General features: G+C 48.3%; 1 protein-coding gene across 1 annotated transcript; it reads left to right on the top strand.

The window, feature by feature from the left end:
* Positions 1-492: 492 nt before the first annotated feature.
* On the top strand, positions 493-16,425 carry ptpn18 (protein tyrosine phosphatase non-receptor type 18). Its single transcript, XM_012857969.3, has 16 exons — positions 493-966; positions 3,345-3,453; positions 3,530-3,600; positions 3,677-3,772; positions 4,914-4,952; positions 5,619-5,687; positions 5,812-5,874; positions 5,955-6,097; positions 6,439-6,505; positions 6,673-6,750; positions 7,135-7,227; positions 8,570-8,619; positions 12,256-12,381; positions 13,020-13,192; positions 13,267-13,356; positions 15,914-16,425. The coding sequence occupies exons 1-16, from the start codon at positions 883-885 to the stop codon at positions 15,985-15,987; spliced, it is 1,425 nt and encodes a 474-aa protein (XP_012713423.2). The 5' UTR covers positions 493-882; the 3' UTR covers positions 15,988-16,425.
* The last annotated feature ends 210 nt before the right edge of the window (positions 16,426-16,635 follow it).

Genomic DNA, 16,635 nt, shown 5'->3' with positions numbered 1-16,635 from the left:
ATATTTTGTGGGTTTTTTTAATGTCACATATGTACATATTCCTTTAGCTTCTCTGTTATTTTCCTCATGCGCTTGTTGAATGGAGGCCCTCAGCATTTAGGCCACTGAACTCTAACCATTCAGCCTCTGATCATCATCTCTTCTGGCCGTATAGATGTGAATTAAACTTTAAAACAAGACGTTTAAACTGGTCCTGCCAGGTTTTACTGAATTAAACCCAGGTTGTGTTTAAATCAGAGTGTCGGTGTCTGTTCTGCATCTCTTTCTTTTTCTTTCATTGTATCAAAGTGAGTGGTTCTCTGGTTGGTTTCTTGTTCTGTTATTTGAAAACTTTCCAGTAGTTTTGTATCTGCTGCTAAATGGGTCAGGGTTAGCCTAACCCTGACCCTGACCCTGACCCAAAGCGCCCTCAGTCCCCCATCAGTGAGCTGCTCCTGGCTTTTTTTGGGCTTTTTCACACTGCAGTTTCTGAGGAGGGTTGTGGTTCTGAAGGTTGGCCCTGGTTCTGAAGGTTGGGCCTGGTTCTGAAGGTTGGCCCTGGTTCTGAAGGTTGGGCCTGGTTCTGAAGGTTGGCCCTGGTTCTGAGCGGCTGCAGGTGAAGCGGGTTGACAGCGCAGACTGTAGCGTGCGTTTTGAGGAAGGCTGCCTCCCTGTGATGGCCTGACACAATAAAACGGGTGAGGTAACGAGTCCTGGGCTGTTTATTGCACCCAGTGTCCCTCACTTCCTCGTTCTGAGCTCAGAGGGAGGCTCGCTGCTCAATTATTAACCCACGCCGTCAAGTTTAGAGGCAGAACTGAGCCGCTGTCATTCTGAAAGCCAGCAGAGAACTAAAAGCAGGCTGTGCTGCAGTACCTGGCCTCAGGCTCTGCTTCCCTCAGCATGGAGCCGCTGCCCTCGCTGCTGCCCTCGCTGCTGTCCGCCCTGCAGGCCGTGGATGCTGCTACCGTGGACCAGGAGTACAGCGTGAGTCTTTTCATCGCTCGGTGTGAAGGAGAGCTGGAGGTTTGCTCAGCGTCGCTGCTTTCAAACATTTACAGTCACGGTAAACTGTAACAGCCGAGAAATACTGAATGTGAAGCATGAAATGCGTAACTCAGACGTTTTATTCCTGCTCCCCTCTGAGGGAAAGTTTCCTGGAAAAAGCTGCGGGTGTTTCTGCGCTCTAGTTTCTGAGCGGTTATTCAAAGGAGCGATAAGCTTTCATAAACCTGCCAGTGTTGCTGCTTCGTTTGCTTACAGTATGCAAAGGTCCAGTCGGCCCGGCTGCTCTCACTGAAGCAGGTTTTACAGGTGGAGCAGCGCTTTATTCTGCGTTGTCCTCACCGCAGAACGTCTGACGTTCCTACAGAGACTCTACAGAGTTCTCCCCTGGGGAACCTACAGAAACCTCCTCCTCATCATGCAGCCCAGCTTCCATGATGTTCTGACCCGGTTCTGACCCGACAGCCTGACTGCTGCAGGTTCCACACGCTGTTCCTTCACAGGGGATGTTCTGCAGACTTTGTGAACCTGGGAGCTGGTTGCTGGTTAGAATCCCAGCAGACCACCAGCCAGGCATCGGTAGATGAGGACCCAGCAGGTCAGGGATCAGCGGGTGGAGCCGGCTGACGGCAGATGTTCCAGATGTTCCAGATGTTCCAGATGTTCTCGCTGTGGATGGAGGCCTGGCCTCTTGGTCGGTGCTGAGACTCTTATTGTGAACGCAGCAGGAGAAGAACGAGGCAGCAGTAGCTTCTCCGGTTTAAACCACAGGCTAAAGTCACACGACGTCTAAACATAGACGGACCGTAAAATAGAACGTTTTAGTCTCGTCTCTCAGTTTCACATTGGTCCGTTGACACCACATCCTCTCATCAGAGGAACGTCTGACCTCGTTACAGGATGCCACCAGGCCTGCTGCTCTCAGCGAGAAAGTCCTGCAGCACCTTCATCCATCCATCCCTCATCCTGCCTGGCTGCAGCGGCGGGGGGGGGGGAACCCACGAGAACCGGCCAGAGAACCACAGAAATCTACCTCAGGACCGTCCCCATAAAACAAAGATCCATGATTTTCACGTTAAATAAACAGTTCTTTGATCTTTTCCCTGCGGTTGCCACGGTAACCACGAAATGACAACGATCGGCTGTTTAAATCTCTGTTAATCTCCAGGAGGAGCTCAGCTGGTTGGTGGGACTCTGGGTGAACTGGTTCCGCACCAAACTAACTAGTTTAACGACTAGTTAACCAGTAACTAGTTAACTAGTTTAGTGCGTTAGTTTAACAGCAACACGCAGCTTTGCTTTTACTTCCTGTGACCTGAAAGGTTCTGGGAGTCTCCTGCAGAACCTGGAGGTTCTGTCCCCCAGCGGGCGAGTCTTCAGGTCCGGTTCTTGGTTCCGTGCGTCAGAGGAACTCCCGGTTCCTCATTCCAGGGTTCAGGTGATGATTAACTGGAAGTGAGTCAGCCAGCAGGGAAGGTGTCCAACAGACGGATGTGAAACGGCTCGGCACCAAACTCAGACCCGGAGGTTCTGACCCGATGCAGCGGCCTGGTGCTGATCGGATCCGGGTAAAGGCCTTAGAACGTTTCACCAGGCTGCTGGGCATCATTGTTCTGCTGAGCAATGACCCGTTTTCACTTTACCAGATCAGAACACCACAGCTTTCCTGCTGCTTCAGCTGAGAGAACATCTCTAAGCTCAGATTCACACAGCAACTGAGAAGAAACGCTGCAACATGATTGGCATAAAACTGGAAATAAGGGAAAAAAAGAGCTTTAGGGACAATAATGTTGGAACGGTTCTGCAGCTTTAGCTGGTCAGCATAGGCACGATGATTCAATACCGATATAATCCATCAACAGACGTATAACCATGATAAAAAACGTCAATTAAAAGTTCAACTTTTACACTCTAGTCATGTAGGTTAATATTACATCATTAAATCCTCCCAGCCAATCACAGCGCAGACCCAGGAACCAAGCTCCGCCCCTTCAAAGAGTTCAGAGAGCACGCGTTCTTTTTTCTTTATTAAAAACTTGCAGTTTCGGTAAAAAGTTGGTTGAATGAAGTGTTTGAATTCACTGTGTGCTCTTTATGTAAAAAGATGTTGCTAAGCAACAGCATAAAATCGTCAGGGCTGCACTTAAAATAAAGGTTGTTAGTTGTGGCGTAGCGGGTAGCGCGATGTTTGGAGGCCTTTAGTCCTCGATGCAGACGACCCACAGTCCTTTGCTGCATGTTTCTCCCCTTCTTCCAAAAAAAATTAAGGTTGTTGATGATTATCGATCCATATGATTTCTGTTTTATCGATACGTCCAGCCCTACGTTAGCGTAGCTGACCCACCGCTTTGTGTTGGCAGGTGGTGCGTTCACAGACCCTCCTGTTAAAGAAAGAACACGGTTTGACCACCGAGGCCGGGTCCCTGAAGGAGAACGTCAAGAAGAACCGCTACAAAGACATCCTGCCATGTAGGACACGTCCCGTCTCTGACTGGTTCTAACGCTGTTCTGTTTTAAATGATGCTGTGACTCCGCTGCCCTGCAGACGACCAGACCCGCGTGGTGCTGTCTCTGCAGGCCCCCGCCTCCGACTACATCAACGCCAGCTTCATCCAGGTGACCCGGCACACCTGTGCTCTGCTCTGGGGTTCCTGTTTCACAGCAAGCTGTAACTCCTCCATCTGTCCTGCAGGGGGCGTCAGGGGCCTGCAGCTACATCGCCTCTCAGGGGCCCCTCAGCTCCACCCTGACGGACTTCTGGAGGATGATCTGGCAGCACAGCGTCAAGGTCAGACGGGTCGCTAGCGTCCAGGACATAGCCGGGTCCACAGCGGGTCAGGCTATGTCCTGGTGTAGAGACCATTTGCAGTTTTATTTAAGCACCAACCCAGATGTTTTCTCATGGTTTGGAGCCAAAGAAAGAATCTCATCTTTCGCTGAATGTGAAGGAAACAGTTTCTGCTAAGCTGAGCTGAGAGCATCGCTGCATGAGCATCGTCTCAGAGACTCTGGGTGCAGCAGAGGGAGGAACGGCCTCCTTAGCTGGTAAATTAGTTCCATTGGTTCAAAGGAGTTAGACTAGCAGAGACGGTGGAGAAGGTGTGCAGGATGCAGCTGGGGGCTAAAGCCAGGCCAGCAGGCCAGCTCCTCACATGGTGCCGTCCCGGACCGGACCGTTCTGGTTCTGATGATTAGCAGGAGCAGCATCACCTGTGTCTGTCCTAATCACCTGCACTCATAAAGGTTACACCTTCATCTGCGTCATCAGGACACCTGTCCAGGTACAGATGAATAGAGAATGAAAGCTGGCTGATCAGGAAACATCTTAATAAATATGCACCCTGCTTTTTACATTAATTTATTTATTACCAGCTCCACAAAAATCCAGCTGACTTTGGCGCTTCTCTCGCGTTTTATACTGTAACATTTGAAGACATTTAATGAAACTGAACACGGAGAAGAGTGGAAACAGCCGAGCGCTTAAAGGTGGAGGTAACCAGGTGATGACGTAGCAGACACAGGTGAAGGTCCCAGAACATGAAGAATAGATGGAGCCACGGCTGAGAGCGGACATGGTGATGTTCTCTGCATCCTGAGGAACCGTTGAAGGTCCTCCTCCATCCGTGCTCCACCTGCTGCTGCTATGGGAAACCAAACATCTCCGCCCTGGCCTCCAACAGTCTCCAGGAGGAGGGGAGGGCCTGGGCCTCCTTCCTGCAGGAGGAGCGGTTAGCTCCTGGTGGAGGAGGTCTACCTCCAACACCTAGCTGATCAGGAGGAGGACCATCAGCAGGTTCCAGGTGGTGGCGGCCCACACTGACTGTCTTTACTGAACCTTCTGTGTCTGAAGCTTTCCTGTCTCCAGGTGATTCCAGCTCCGTCCTCTTCATCTCCTCGGGGGCGGACTAACGTCTGACTCTGTGTTTCAGGTGATAGTCATGGCCTGCAGGGAGACAGAGATGGGAAAGGTAACGCATTATAATTATTGTCTCACTGTAATGTTTTCTCATTGGTCGCCTTGAAGCTCAGGGAACCTAGAGACTTTTAACCCAGAGGAACGGGAGCCTCTGAACCACACGTGTCAAACCCAAGGCCCGCGGGCCGAATCCGGCCCGCCAAGGGATTTTATGCGGCCCTCCAGAGCCTAAAAAGGCAAATCATGTCATAAAGTAGAGACATAAATCCTTTTAAAGTGTATAAAGGGGCTAAAACTGTGTAGTTTTGTTTTAACTGTGTAGTAACAGCATCGTACCACTAGATGTCCCCACAACAAATTAAAACAACGCAGAAATGTCCAGAAAGAGAAGGAGTGATGCAGAGTTTAAAGTGTAAATAACCTCAATATCAACTTTATTTTAAGATAAACTGTATAATCTGGGGTAAAGATAATTAATTAATTAAATAAATTAAACCCGTTATTCTATTGCGGTAAGTTAAGCTACTTTTATGTTACAGTGCATGTTTTAATATTTCTATGTGAACTGAAATGACATAAATCTAAAAGCATGGTCTATATATGTGTAAGCGGCGTTTTAATGCACCGTGGGGCCAAAGTGCGGCTCCCCGCTGCAGAGGACGGATCTGCATGTAGTTTCCTCAACGCTGCTTCTCTGCTGTGGTTCTGACTCCTGCAGAGGAAGTGTGAGTGTTACTGGGCCGCGCCTCATCAGTCTGCAGCCTTCGGACCGTTCACCGTCACCACGGTAAGAACCTAGAGCCACCAGAACCCACCAGAACCCACTGGACCCACCAGAACCCACTGGACCCACCAGAACCCACCAGAACCCACCGCACTGAATGCAATGTGTCCTTCCTGTAAATGTCCAGCAGGTGGAGCTGCGACCCAATGAGGATATAGTGGTCAGAACTCTGACTGTCAGCTACCAGCAGGTAGGAGCTCACCTGGCTTCACCTGACCAGGACCACCGCTCACTCCTCCTTCACCCCCCCCTCCCCTCCCTCTCCTGCAGGAGACCCACTCAGTGATGCAGTTCCAGTATTTATCCTGGCCCGACCACGACGTTCCCTATGAGACCCACGGAGTTCTGGACCTGCTGGAGCGGGCCAGGAGCAGCCGGGGAGCAGATAGCTCACCTGTGCTGATCCACTGCAGGTAAGCGCTGAGGCCCGCTGCTCCTCCGCTAATGGCCGCTTAGCTGCACATCATCCTGCAGCTTGTTTGTGCCAGAAGCGCTGATCACAGGTCAGCTGGTCATTAACATTCAGCAGCAGCGACACACTGAGACACACACACACACACACACACACACACACACACACACACACACACACACACACACACACTGAGGCACGGAGAGCAGGAGGCTGTGAATATGCAGCAGGTAACACCTGCTATCGATGGCACAGTTAACATGCTCACTGCATCTGCTGCTGTATATTTATGTGTTACTGTGTGTGTTATTGTGTGTTATTGTGTTACTGTGTGTGTTGCAGTGCCGGCTGTGGGAGGACGGGAGTCATCTGCGCTCTGGACTACATCCATGACCTTCTGGTTACCAAGGTAAAGCCTTCACCAGGCTGAGCTCAGCTGATGAAGATGTTCCACAGAGCAGCAGGTCTGGGCTGAGGGTTCCTCAGGGAACCGTCTGCTGACCGGCTGACATGCAGGACACCAGGAGCTTGGCTAGGTGGTGGCTCTGCTCACTCTCCGTCTCGTCCTTCCTGCAGCGGCTCACCGAGGACTTCAGCATCCTGAAGATCGTCCTGGAGCTCCGGAGACAGAGGCCCTCTGCTGTGCAGACCAGAGTAGGCGTCCACAGTCCTGCAGCAGTGCAGGTCCTCTCTGTCCCGGCTTCTAGGCGCTCCTGCAGGTCTCCTCTTCCTCAGCCAGGAGAAGATGTGGTCCTGAAGGCAGCAGATGCTGCTCCACAGTCTCTGCTGGACCTTCTGGGCTGGTCCTGCCATCAGAGAGGAGGAGGTTGGCCCTGCTGCTGAAGCTCCTGATGGCAGAACCAGGCATCAGGAGCACGGCTCCCTAAACCTCCTCCAGGTTCCTTCAACACTTTAATGTTGAGTCAAGCTGAAGGCAGCTCTTTAAATCAGAGGAACCGCCGTTAGCTGAGGGACATGGAGGACCTGAGCCTGATGGATCTGAGCTGCTGCTGATTTGTGCTTTGATTGTCTCTGCAGGACCAGTATCAGTTCATCTTCAGCGCAGTCATCAGCATGTTTGAGCGTTTCCTGCAGACGTCCGGTGACGAGCTCTACTGCAACCTGCCGGAGGTAAACCCCGCAGGCGGGCGCTGAGTGTTGCTCCAGAGCGTGAGCGGCAGGAGGAAGTCCTGTCAAAGCTCTGCAGAAAGGGGAAGAGCCGTGACGAGCTTCCTGTATGAAAATACTGCAGCGCTCTGACAACAAGCTCACATCACAGGAAGAGAAGCTAGACAGGAGAACTGAGGTCTGACGATCCCTGGCAGGTAGGCTCTGCTGGCGGGCCGCTGGTCTGAGGAACATCTCACCAACGTCTGGTTCCTCAGGAAGAGAACATCTTCCTCCTTTGACCTCGGCCCTTTCTTTTTAATGCTGCTTCTGAAGCTCCTCTGATTCACGGTTATTATCCGTTAAACGGCTTCATCTCCTCGGTGGGAGCAGGAGACCGGCTTTGGTTCTTCCTGACCCGGTCTGAAGGCAGCAGTTCTGCTCTTGTTCCTGTAGAGTGGAAGTAAAGGTGTGTCGGCCATGATTAGCATCTTCTGCTCGTCTCCAGCGGCCTGTGGACCTTCTGGCTGACCAGCAGTGTCTCACCTGGTTGGTCCGTCCTTCTGTCCAACAGGTCCAGCTGTAGATGTAGATCCGTGCTGCGTGTGGGATCACGGTTCTGTTGATGCGCCGGTTTGGACCCAGCTTTAGTTCCTGGACAGAAGGACTTACGGCTGCCTGTAGAACATCTGGTCTCCTCAGTGAACCCGAGCCCCCAGGATCATCCGTCCCCCACCGTGCCTGGTGGTGCAGCTCTCTCTGGTCTCCTCGGTCCAGGAGACGCCGTCCTGGTTCTGAGGTTCTGCTGACACGTGTCATGCTGCCGTCGTTTGTTTGGTTTCATTTCTTAGCCGTTTATCCGTGTCCTCTGGGCGTGGCCATGTCCATTTCTCTGTGGTCATTATTATCAGAAGGTGTTGGTTGTCCCTCTGGGTTCAGTTTCTTTATTCTGTTCTTCGTACATCAGGATTGATTCATCCTGATTTATCTGTTAGTCTCCCTCCCTCAGCTTCCCTGCTTTCCTCCAGGGCTGCAGCGATTAGTTTTATTGTCGGCTAATCTGTCGATTTAGTTTTATTGTCCTGAGAGATGGACCAAGCAGTCTGTTTCCTGCAGAAACAAAGCTCTTCTGTACGCCTGCAGGTCCATTTAGTTCATGAGGAGCTTTCCTACAAACCAAAACGATGCGCAGCTTCTTTTCCATGTGGATTATGAATTTTATTCAGGCTCTTGATCAGAAATTGGTTACCATGTCAACAGGAGAGGACTAAAAAGCGACAGTGATGAGAAAATATGTCTAAATACGTTTGATGTCATAATGATCTCCGAGGATTTTAGGGAGAACTGAACTGTTTCCTGTTTCCAGGTGAGAAGACGGGAGAAGAAAAGCTCGGCAGCAGCAGCGTCAGCCGACAGGTACGGAGTTTCTGTGTGAGCGCCGCACAGCGAGGCAGACGGCGTGTTTCACCCCGAGGTGTTAAATTAACGCGTTCTCACCCCGCTGTCAGCCGTCAGCCCACCATCGCCATATGTTACCTCGTTACTGTGGAAACCAGGCCCGCATGGGGGGGGGGGGGCAGTAAGGGATGGAGTTAAAAAGCAAGGAGAGGTGAGGGAGAGCAGACGAGGAGCTCAAAGATCAGCAGGTAGGCAGGTGTTGCTTACCTGGAGGGCAGATTAACTTCCTGTGGAGATGTGACCAATCAGCAGCAGCCGTTAGAGACCAGCTGGTTGACTTAGGCTGGGCTCGATGGATCCGGTCAGATGGTTCTGGTCAGATGGTTCTGGTCAACCAGGCCCATGATGACCTCTGAACCTCTACAGCTGGGTGTGGGGGGGGGGGGGCACTGCAGTGGAGCTGCTGCAGGGATCCATGATGAACATCCAGGAAACCTGACCCAGACTGACTCAGACTGACTCAAACTGACCCAGACTGACCCAAACTGACCCAGATTGATCCAGACTGATCCGCACTGACCCAAACTGACCCAGACTGACTCAAACTGACCCAGACTGACTCAAACTGATCCAGACTGTTCCAAACTGACCCAGACTGATCCAAACTGACTCAGACTGATCCAGACTGACTCAGATTGACCCAGATTGATCCAGACTGATCCAGACTGACTCAGACTGACCCAGACTGACTCAAACTGACCCAGACTGACTCAAACTGATCCAGACTGTTCCAAACTGACCCAGACTGATCCAAACTGACTCAGACTGATCCAGACTGACTCAGATTGACCCAGATTGATCCAGACTGATCCAGACTGACTCAGACTGACCCAGACTGACCCAGACTGATCCAGACTGATCCAGACAGACCCAAACTGACCCAAACTGACTATGGGTTCTGTAGCTGGAGACGCCTGTCTTCAGCCCCCCCCCCCCCCGTTGCCTCAGTGAGGCGACAGAGCTGGTGCAGCAGAAGCTGCAGGACGTCTCCAGGAAGCTGCCTGCTTTCACACATGAAGCCTCTGCTGAGCTCTGTTCTCACTTTCAGCTCTGGGTCTGCTCTAAAAGAGGAACTGTAAGCAGACGCTTCTCTCACTTTAACTGCACAAACACTTTCAAGTTCAGCTCGTTTGTTCTCTCGGTTCTTCCTGGTGAATGAAGAGCGTGTCGAGAGAAAGACCCTCAGTTTAAAATAACAGATCCATTCGTTTCAGAGCTGAGGTTCTGGGCCTCGTGTGGCTGGATTCTGGAGGAACTACAGTTCAAACAGAACCAGCTTGTGGCTGTAGGAGGAACTGGGCGCTACTGTGTGTTGGAACTGCTGCTGGATCCAGTTAATGTTCAAAGGGACTGAAACGCTCAGCTGGTGTTTTATGGTGTTTGTCTGAAAGTCAACCAGAGACTATAAAATCTTAACTTGATATTTAAAGCTACAGCTGGTAATCCTGTTCAGAAACACGTTTTGTTCTACTGGATAAAAAGGTCCGTCCATCCTGAAAGTAGTAAATAGTAAAAAGGTCAAGAAGTTAGATCTCTGTGGAGCTGCAGGCCCGTAAAAACTGACCAATCCCTGCTGATCGGTCCCAATGGCAGAGTTCTGGTTCTGCCCTCACCACCCCCCCTCCCTTTTTAGTTTCCTCTTGCTGGCTGCACACTTCTAGTGTTTAGCTTAGCAGCTAGGTTAGCGGTTAGCTTAGCAGCTAGGTTAGCGGTTAGCTTAGCAGTTAGCTGTTCATCGTAGCTCCGCTGCTCTCACCGTAGACTGTGAACATGAGATGCATGTTGCGTTTATGTTTATGAGAAGAAGAAGAAGAAGAAGAAGCTATATTTATCCATAAATCCTGATGAATGCAATCAATTACTTCGACTGCAGTCATGTCTTGATGACATCAAAAGCTGGATGACTTTAAATTTCCTGCATCTAAATTCTGACAAGACCGAAGTTTTAATCTTTGGGCCAGAGTCCTCAAAAAATAAACTTCTTAACCAATCACTTAATCTGGGTGGCTTTAACCTGGCCTCTGGTAATAAAGTAAAAAATCTTGGTGTTATTTTTGACCAAGACATGTCATTTAAATCCCATATTAAACAGGTTTCCAGAGTTTCCTTTTTTCACCTCCGGAATATCGCCAAAATTAGAAACATTCTGTCCAGGAGTGATGCTGAAAAACTGGTCCATGCATTTGTTACTTCAAGGCTGGACTATTGTAATTCTTTACTATCAGGAAGTCCACAAAATGCAGTTCAAAGCCTTCAGCTGATCCAAAATGCTGCAGCAAGAGTTCTGATGAAAATCAACAAGAGGGATCATATTTCTCCAATTTTAGCTTCCCTTCATTGGCTTCCTGTTAAATCAAGAATAGAATTTAAAATTCTTCTTCTAACGTATAAAGCCCTTAATAATCAAGCTCCATCATATATCAGAGCTCTGATTACCCCGTATGTTCCTAACAGAGCACTTCGCTCTCAGACTGCAGGTCTGCTGGTGGTTCCTAGAGTCTCTAAAAGTAGAATGGGAGGCAGATCCTTTAGCTATCAGGCTCCTCTCCTGTGGAACCAACTCCCAGTTTTGGTCCGTGAGGCAGACACCCTGTCTACTTTTAAGACTAGGCTTAAAACTTTTCTTTTTGACAAGAATTATAACTAGTGACTCATGTTACTCTCAGCTACCTTTATAGTTTTACTGCTATAGGCTTAGGTTACTGGAGTATATCAGGATCTAATTTTCTCACTATATTGAGTTCTACTGTTCTTCAATTATGCATTATGTGTTGTCATTTCTGCTTTAACTTTCTGTTCTCTCTCTTTTCTCTTCATAGTAGGTACACCTGGTCTGGCGTTCTGTTAACTGTGACATCATCCAGAGAAGACGGCTCACCTGCTACTACCATCTAATGTAGAACAGATTACTAGATCAATGTGTGCTTCTGTGCTTTTTTGTTTCTCTTGTTGTGTCTCTGTTCTGTCTTCTGTAACCCCAGTCGGTCGAGGCAGATGACCGTTCATACTGAGCCCGGTTCTGCCGGAGGTTTTTTTTCCCGTTAATGGGTGGTTTTTCTTCCCACTGTCGCTTCATGCTTGCTCAGTATGAGGGATTGCAGCAAAGCCATGTACAATGCAGATGACTCTTCCTGTGGCTCTACGGTTCCCCAGGAGTGAATGCTGCTTGTCGGGACTTTGATGCAATCAACTGGTTTCCTTATATAGGAAATTTTTGACCAATCTGTATAATCTGACCCAATCTGTATAATATGATTGAACTTGACTTTGTAAAGTGCCTTGAGATGACATGTTTCATGATTTGGCGCTATATAAATAAAATTGAATTGAATTGAATTGAAGAAGAAGAAGAAGAAGAAGGTTTAGGAGGTTTTTTCCTATGATCTCCCTGAAGAGCTGGTTAGACGGTCTAACGCAGTTATTCATGAAGGGACTTGAGGAAACTTCGGGTATATCGCAGACTCTAGCTTTAAATGCTTTTACTGTTCATGTTATTTATGTTGCGGCTCTATGGCGCCACCAACTGGACAGCATAATTAGCAGGCGTGTCCTTCTCCTGTGCATACTTACACGTTGCTCTCTGTCTGTTAACAGGTCATCAAAGAAGGCCACCATGAATGACACGTACGCTGTGGTCAACAAGCCTAAGCAACCCACCCGGACCACATCAGAACCGGCCTACTCCTCTGTGGCCATTCCCAGGTCCAACCCTGGAAGCAGGTAGAGAGAGAGAAATGACGTTGAGCTGAATGTTCTCCAGGTGACGAGATGGTTGGAAGTCCTGCCTGAACCTTCAGGTCCTGAGGAAGTCCATCATGGCTTTGACCAGCAGCCCAGGGGCTCGGCCGCCTGCCGTCCCCATGCTGTTAGGACACGTTAGGACGAGTCTGCAGGATGAACGGATCAGAACTCACCTGTCGCCTCGTATCTGTAACACCAGAGCAGCTTTTAGAGTTAGGAGAAGCAGCATCTGCAGGACAGGCATAGAGCTTTAGGAAAGAGTTGCAGTGAAATGTAGGAACCATCAGAGGGGACATTGTAGAGGAGCAGAAGGTGAAATGTCTCGTCTCTCTGCAGTCTGCAGTGAATTTAAGTTTAAAACACAATCTTAATTAAAGGTTATAGGCTATAATGTCTATAGCCTGCATGTAACCATCAACCCAACCAATGCTGCTTCATTTTACTAAAGAGGACCAGATGTTCTATAACATTACTAAAAGGTTTTCATTGGTGACTAGAAGGTAGGAATCAATCTGATGCTATTTTCAGGACCTTCCTGGACCACAGTGTGTCCAGAGTCTGTTTTTCTCTGCACTGCAGTGACAGAAGTCTTGACCCGCTCCATGTTCTGCCTGCAGGACGCTGCCTCCACCCCATCACTACGACAACGACATCGGGGGAGCGTCTGCAGCTCCCATCTACAGCTCCGTGAAACCCCGAGTGAAACCCCAGACCCTGCCACTCGCTGCCTCGGCCATTTACGACATAGCCACGCCAGCCAGGGAGGGCTCTGACTATCACCTGGTGTCAGGTCTGTCTGCGGTGGATGAGTGTTAGGGAGCGGAGGAGGGCGGAGGACGTCAACGTGTGACTTTTCTCTTCCAGCTGAACCGCCGTCAGCAGTGGATGATGATTATGAAGATGTTTCTTCTTCTGTGTCAGACGTCAGCAGCTTCTTCTCCCCTGGAGGCATCGGTGAGTACGCCTGTAGAACCAGAACCTCCGTGTTGGGTTTGCTGCTGCTAGGTTAGAAATCCGCACTGAACCAGAGTCTGTGGCCCAAACGGTTACAGAAGAAACCCAGACCTGAACTTCAACAAGCAATTAAAATCTAAAACATCTCCAGTCACAACAGGAAGCAGAACCAGCAGGTCTGTTTTCAGCAGATGGATCATATCAGAACCGGTCCTGGACTCTCTGGCTCCCCATCGGTCAGGAGTTTTAAATGCTGCTGGTCCATAAAGTGTTAAATGATCTTGGGCTGAAACCAGGCGGGGCGCCAGTGTCCCATTAGAGACGTTCCCCTTGTTGACAGCTCAGGTTACGGTTCTGGGTCTCGTTACGGTTCTGGGTCTCGTTACGGGTCTGGGTCTCGTTACGGGTCTGGGTGACGTTACAGTTCTGGTTGAAGGAGACGGTTCTGGTTGAAGGAGACGGTTCTGGTTAAAGGAGACGGCGCCATCAGAGCTTTCTGATTGGCTGCTGGCCACATTCAGCAGGCTGCGTTTCTCCTGGGGAACGCCGGGCCTAGACATGCTGAATACCCCTGATTTGAGGTCGGAGCGGTCCCGACGTTCTAACATAGAGCTGGATGATAATTCAATATCAATATGTATCGACGATAGACGTATATCGATGATAAAAAAAAAGGGTCAATAAAAACTTCAATAGAAAACAGTTTTCCTTTGTTTTGCATTCTAGCCAATCATGTAGGTTAATATTACATCATTACATCCTCCCAACCAATCACAACGCAGACCCAGGAGCCAAGCTCCGCCCCTTTTAAAGAGTTCAGAGAGCACGCATTATTTTTGTTTTTTAAATACTTTCAGTTTTGGTAAAAAGTTGGTTGAATAAAGGTTGAGTTTGAATTCAGTGTTTGTGTCTTTATCTAAAAATAAGTTGCTAAGCAACAGCATAAACTAGCCAGGGCTGCACTTAAAATATGTTTAGAATTTGTTGATAATTATCAATATCGATCAATGTTATTTCTGTTTTATAGATATGCTTTTTTCTAATTCACCCAGCTGTCCTCTGACACACAGCAGGAATATCTGTAAGTTAGTCTGAGCCTTCAGGGCCGACTTTACGTTTTAGTTTTACTCTCTGATGGCGCGTACAGGAACATATCGGTGCTCAGGTTCTCCTTCCTGTCCGGCTTAGATGCATGCATTAGAACATGCATTAGAACATGCATTAGAACATGCATTAGAACATGCATGTGATGAGGCTGTGGGTAGAAACCAGATTACTAGATGAGAACACATGCATGCAGGGGGAACGTACATAGAAGCAGCAACAAGCCAGGTTGGCAAGGCAGCATTATTTATAACACAATGTGCAACGTTGGGATTCAAACCCAAGAGCTTCCTGCTAAATCAGCTGTTACTCACATGCAGTTTATATAGAAAGATGTCGTCAGTTCAGTCCAAGCATACAGATTTAAAGTCTGTATTTATTCCAGTTAGATCTTATTTAACCAAGCAGCCAGGTTGACTTTATTCTCCAGGCTGCTTCAGAGGTTGCTTCCTGCAGCGTTCTCTCCTCCTGGATGAACATGGAGCCACGGCAGACAGTCGCTGACCCAGGAGTACTTTCTACAGCATGTTAAAGACAAGGATAATGGCAGCAGTGGCTCCTGTGGAGAGTTAGTCGTTGCCTTGTTTAAGAGAACAACAGCTCTTTGCATCTCTTGGAAAATTTAATTCCACCAAACCGTAGCGTGTGGAGCACCTTAAGGGTCAGTTCTCAGACCATTACCGTTTATTGTTTACATATTTTTAAATCTAATCTCTGTTTATACTGGTATTCTCAGTGAGATGCAAGCTATGTTTGATAAAACAACAATAAAACTTTTACATTTTATAAACGCAGTAACACCGCTGGTAATTAAACCACCTGAGTCAAATGTGAGCTTCCTGTTGCACAGAGAAACTAAATAAAAACGCTGATTGAATTACAACTTTACCTCTTTGCTGTCAGATGACTGAACGCCATAAACTCCTTCCTCAGTGTCGTCATCCATGATCCTAAAGGTGCTCATAATTAAAGAAGCTCCAGCAACAACTGACAGCATCTAAACTTTAAAGGCCATGTTACTCATGTTAGTCTTTAATTAGTTTAACACCAAGAAATGAACAGTTTCCTATCAAAGAATGACTGAAGCACTAATCCACACATGAATCAGAAACACCCATTTCCCCATTTCCTGTCTAGCAACTAGCAAATAAAGGCCACTGGAGCCATAAAATAAAAATAAATAAAAAATAAGATGAACTACTGTCATGATGGTCTGCTAGTCTGTATTATGCGGATAATATTACGTATTTGTCAAATTGTTGGTTTGAATACGTGACCCTTTGATGAGTCGATAAACCAGAGTTTGTTTCTATTCTGACTTTTAGTTTCCTTTGGTTATTATTGATGAGGCTGGGAAATACTGAAACTGATCATGGACTGAATAATTTCTGAATACGCCGTTAAAGTCCTAGAAAACTTTGTGGTTCACGGTTTTTCTCTGGTTTTCTTTCAGGATTTAACTGTCGCATCCAGAAGCCTAAAGGACCCAGAGACCCCCCGGCGGAGTGGGGCCGGCTGGAGAGATAAACCAGAGAGTCCGGATCAGTCAGTTCTCCACCAGGAAGAATTCAAAATGCAAGTTTGGGTTCATCAGACCGGCGTCACTGTGATTTGGCCGCTTTCTGAAATCTTCTGGACATTTTCTGTCGTTTCAGTTTGGAATTGTAGGAAGAGCTTTAGTTGTGTTTGTCCAATTAGTTATTTCAAATACGCTGTTAAGTCCGGTTAAACCTGAACCAGAGTTTTATCTAATTTGTCTCGTAGAAAAACCCAAAGTTTAACTCAAGTCTAAGCAGTTTCATTTCCTGACAATACCTGACATAAAGCAGATCAGTACCAATGCCGTTAGACCTCTCAGGGTTCTGCATATGTTGTACCTATTAAGAGAATTTACTCTTAATTTTCCACAAACTTTTCTTATCTGTCTCCATCTTTCCTGAATAAAAATGACAGTAAGGAATCTCTGCTGTGTGCTTTTATACATTTGGGGATTTCTGTGGAATCACCAGTTTAATTTAAATGGGAGTGGCCCAAAGATCTTGGGAACGATGTTATCAGGCCTGGGGGGGGGGGGGGTTCTCCCAGGTCCAATGGGTGTTGGGGGAGGGAGGGAGGGAGGGGGGGGGTCAAACAAAAGTGATTTTTGGTGGGTGGGGGGAATCTGGGGCCCCTGGC

This window comes from Fundulus heteroclitus, chromosome 1 (genome assembly GCF_011125445.2).
Source record: "Fundulus heteroclitus isolate FHET01 chromosome 1, MU-UCD_Fhet_4.1, whole genome shotgun sequence".
Lineage (NCBI taxonomy): Eukaryota > Metazoa > Chordata > Actinopteri > Cyprinodontiformes > Fundulidae > Fundulus > Fundulus heteroclitus.
This window is presented reverse-complemented; position numbering and strand designations above follow the sequence as displayed.